Source organism: Mauremys mutica, chromosome 1, assembly GCF_020497125.1.
Source record: "Mauremys mutica isolate MM-2020 ecotype Southern chromosome 1, ASM2049712v1, whole genome shotgun sequence".
In the NCBI taxonomy this organism is placed as follows: Eukaryota; Metazoa; Chordata; order Testudines; family Geoemydidae; genus Mauremys; species Mauremys mutica.
In genome coordinates this window covers 311,312,800-311,316,981 of record NC_059072.1, presented here as the reverse complement: position 1 = coordinate 311,316,981, position 4,182 = coordinate 311,312,800, and the positions used below count along the sequence as shown (strand labels likewise).

Genomic DNA, 4,182 nt, shown 5'->3' with positions numbered 1-4,182 from the left:
TGATTATCCTGGTTAAATCCATGTATCATTACTGCCTCTGAAGTTATGAATATTAGCTATGTATCTGTATCTCAGCTGTTTGTTCTTGGGGGTGACACCCACAAGGTAATTTACATCCAGTCTTGCCAGCCCATTGTGAATGGACTATTCAAGCTTGATGGGCTGGTAAGAAGAATCAACTCTCCAGAAAGCTCTTTTCGGGGATGCCTCAAACAGCAAGAAAACAATGGGGTAACTGTGTTAGTCTGGATCTGTAAACAGGAACAAAGAGTCCTGTGGCACCTTATAGACGTATTGGAGCATAAGCTTTCATGAGCATGTGTCTGACAAAGTGGGTATTCACCCATGAAAGCTCATGCTCCAATACATCTGTTTGTCTATAAGGTGCTGTCATAGGTCTCACCCCCATTCTGAACTTTAGGGTACAGATGTGGGGACCTGCATGAACACTTCTAAGCTTAATTACCAGCTTAGATTTGGTCTCGCTGCCATCATCCAAATTTTTGAGTACCTGGAACATTCTCTTTCCCCCCGAAACCTTCTCCTCCCTGGGTAGCCTTGAGAGACTCCTCCACCAATTCCCTGGTGAGTCCAGATCCAATTCCCTTGGATCTCAAAAACAGGGAAAAAAATCAATCGGGTTCTTAAAAAGAAGGCTTTTAATTAAAGAAAAGAAAGGTAAAAGAAAGAAAAAAAAACCTCTGGGAGACAGCATACCAGCTAATCTCACAGACAAGAGATTGAAAACACAGGATGTTCCCCTGGGCAAAAACCTTAATATACACAAGAATACCCAATTTGATAATTCCCCTAATTGCACCAAGACAAATTACAAAAGAAAATAAACATAAACCTATTTATTCCTTTCTAAAACTTACTACTCTGATAAGAGGCTAGTTCCTTGATCTTTTTCACTCCGGCTGAAACTGAAACTGACCTAAACAAAGGAAACTTCCCTCCTTCCTTTTGAAACATCTTGTTCCCTCATTGGTTCCTCTGGTCAGGTGTCAGCTAGGCTAGGTGAACTTTTTAACCTTAACTATCTGTTTATGACAGGTGCCCACAGGACTCTTTGTTGCAAGAAAACAATGGCCACTCCTGTGATTCAGCAAAACATGTAAGCAGGGGTGAGCTGCAGACGGTTCGCAACGGTTCGCGCGAACCGTTTGCTAAAATTAGACGCCGGACAGAGAACCGGATGCTAAAGTTCTCTGTCCGGCGTCTAATTTTAGCAAACGGTTCGCGCGAACCGTTGCGAATAGGGTGACCAGACGTCCCGATATTTGCTTGTTTGTCCCGCGTCCCGACCAATGTTAGGTCGGGACACTGGGCAAACAAGCAAAGGCTCCGGAGCCCGAAAGGGCTCACACCCTCCCCTGCCCCGACTCCGCACCCTCCTTCCCCCATTGGATCCCTCCCCAAATCCCCGCCCCCTTACTGCCCCATTGGCTCCCTCCCCAAATCCCCGCCTCTTACCAAGCACGCCATGCCCAGGAGACGCAGGGGAGCACGGAGTCGGGGTGAGTGTGAGTCCGGCCTGGCACCTGGAGGGAGAGTAGGGGGGCGGCCCTTCTCCCTACCTGGACAGCGGGACTCGGGAGCAGCCACTGCTGCAGCTCCCACTGCCGCGGGGGGAGGACGTGACCAAGCACGTGGCGCCCGGGCCCGAATCTGGGCCTGCTGCGGGGACCCAGCAGCGCGCACGCTGCGCCCAGCCCCTGGCCAGTCACATCTGGGCTGGCTGCCCAGCTGGTGCAATCCCGCGGCAGAGGCATCGGCAGCCCAGCCCCATTCGTTCCCCTGTGGGACCTGGGGGGGCTGGGGCCTGCTGCCCCTATTCCGGGGTCGCCCACGGCATTGCACCAGCTGGGCAGCCAGCCCAGATGCGACTGGCCAGGGGCTGGGCGCGCGCGGTGTGCCCGCTGGGTCCCCGCAGCAGGCCCAGACTCGGGGGGTTCGTGGGCGCCAGAGCTGCAGCCGCCGAGCCTGGCCAGCGGCCGCTTCCTCCCTCCGCAGCAGTGGGAGCTGCAGCAGCGGCTGCTCCCGAGTCCCGCTGGCCAGGTGGGGAGAAGAGCCACCGCCTGGCCCCGCAGGCCACCCCCTACTGGCTCGGGTGGAGCTAGGGGTCCCCTCTCCGTCCCTGGCGCGTGTGGGGGGCGCCGCACGGCCGGGGTGGCATCGCCGTCCCCGCGCCGCCCGGCTGTTAAGCGCCTGCAGCTCCCCTCCTGGAGCCTCGCCCGAGCACCCGGCCCCTGCCGTGCAGAGAGCGTGCGGCGCCGCCAAGCCCCGCTGCGGCGCATGACCCGGCCGTTCCCGGGGGGGGGGGCGCCCCTGGAGAGGGCTCGGGCCGAGGGTGCGGTTAGCTCCGCTGCGCAGTGTGACCCTGCCAGAGGAATAATGCGCAGGGACTCGCTAGGGCCCGGTGCCGGGCCAGGAGTTGGCAGCAGCAGCCTTTCTCCTACTTTACTGTGCCTAGTGAGAACACCACCCTGTTCTCAGAATGGAGCCTATGTACCAAGCATCAGGGTGCAGTGGGCATCATCCTCTTCTAAGCCAGGGCAACCAGTGTCTGACTCTAGTGAGGGACAGATCTACCTCAGCAACAGCTGTGTGAAGAGGCTGCTGGGGATTATAGAAGGGTCTGAGTTTCTCAGGCTGCAGGTGGAGGGAGGTGGCTGCTCTGGATTCCAGTACAAGTTTTCCTTGGACACAGTTATCAATCCTGATGACAGGTTGTTTGAACAAGGTGGTGCTCGTGTTGTTGTGGATGTGGACAGCCTGGCCTTTGTGAAAGGTGCAATGGTGGATTTCAGCCAGGAGCTAATCCGCAACTCATTCCAGGTGGTGAGCAATCCACAGGCTGAGAAGGGCTGCTCGTGTGGAACATCCTTCTCTGTCAGACTCTGAGTGGACTCCTCCTTGGGTGTTGCTTGGGTGGACATTGAGCCAGAGACTGTCCTCAGCATTGTCTCCAAGGGTTTCTCATTTTGCTATTTTCTCAGCTTCCCCAGTTGTCCTCCTCAATCTGTTATACAGTTACTGCAAATATCCCCGTTTGCCTATTTGAACTGAGTCTGCAGCCAAGACCTATAGGGCTCTCCCTCCAAGGGTTTGAAATAGGCTTTAAATCCCACACAAAAGCATCTTCTGTCCTCTATGAAGCTCCAGGAACTGCTGAATATAATGAGTGGACGAACATCCCTTAAATCAGAACTTTTTATAGGGAACCCGTTGTTAAATCAGAACTTTTTATAGGGAACCCGTTGTTAAGATTTTGGCAGCTCATCACTGCATGTAAGGGCATGTGATATGGACACGTGACCTCAGAATCCATCTTTAGTCAGTAACTTTCCACACACAGAGGCTGTGGGCTTTTGTTTGGGACAGTAAATTTCCATGCACATGGCAGAGGATATAAAGGACATCTGAGACTTCTCCATTTTATCTTATTCCTACTCCGATTCTCTGGAGAGTGGATTTACAGCCAAAAGGAGTATTTGAACAATGGACTGAGGACCTTCCAATCTCATGGAAGTTAACAGAGACTTTTGCAAGACAGCAGTTTATTCCATCCCTGCCACAAACCTGATATAAGGACTTTGCAAATATGTATATGTTAATGAACTTTTAACCATTTATAACTCTATTGTTTTCTTAATTCTTAGTTAGTTTACTAAGGTTTAACTGGGTTAGCCAACATTTGGGGTCTTGAGGTTTCTTTCCATTAGGAGGAGAACCTGGTGATGGAGACAAGTATATTTGATGCATTCCTGTCTATTTACAAAGAATGAACAGAAAGTCCTGGTTCCCTGAACTTAGTAGGCATAGGCACCAACTTTTCCAGGCACCGGTGGGTGCTCGCCCCGGCCCAGCCCCGCCTCCATCCTGCCTCCTGCCCCTGCCACGCCCCCATCTCAATCCCTTCCCCAAAGTCCCCACCTCAACTCTGCCCCCCCCGTCCCTATTGGACCCCTTGCCCAAATCCCACCCTGGTTCCGCCTCTTCCCTGAGCGCGCCACGTTCCCCCTCCTCCCCCTCCCTCCCAGTGCTTGCTGCCGCAAAACAGCTGTTTCGCAGCGGGAAGTGCTGGGAGGGAGGGGGGAGAAGCGGTGCGCTCAGGGGAGGAGGCGGAGGTGGAGGTAAGCTGGGGCGGGGAGCTGCCGGTGGGTGCAGAGCACCCAC

The 4,182-nt window shown here is 53.9% G+C and overlaps 1 protein-coding gene across 1 annotated transcript; it reads left to right on the top strand.

Moving 5' to 3' along the window:
- Nucleotides 1–2,397: 2,397 nt before the first annotated feature.
- LOC123361677 (iron-sulfur cluster assembly 2 homolog, mitochondrial-like) lies at nucleotides 2,398–3,205 on the top strand. Its single transcript, XM_045001751.1, has one exon. The coding sequence runs from the start codon at nucleotides 2,398–2,400 to the stop codon at nucleotides 2,905–2,907; it is 510 nt and encodes a 169-aa protein (XP_044857686.1). The 3' UTR covers nucleotides 2,908–3,205.
- The last annotated feature ends 977 nt before the right edge of the window (nucleotides 3,206–4,182 follow it).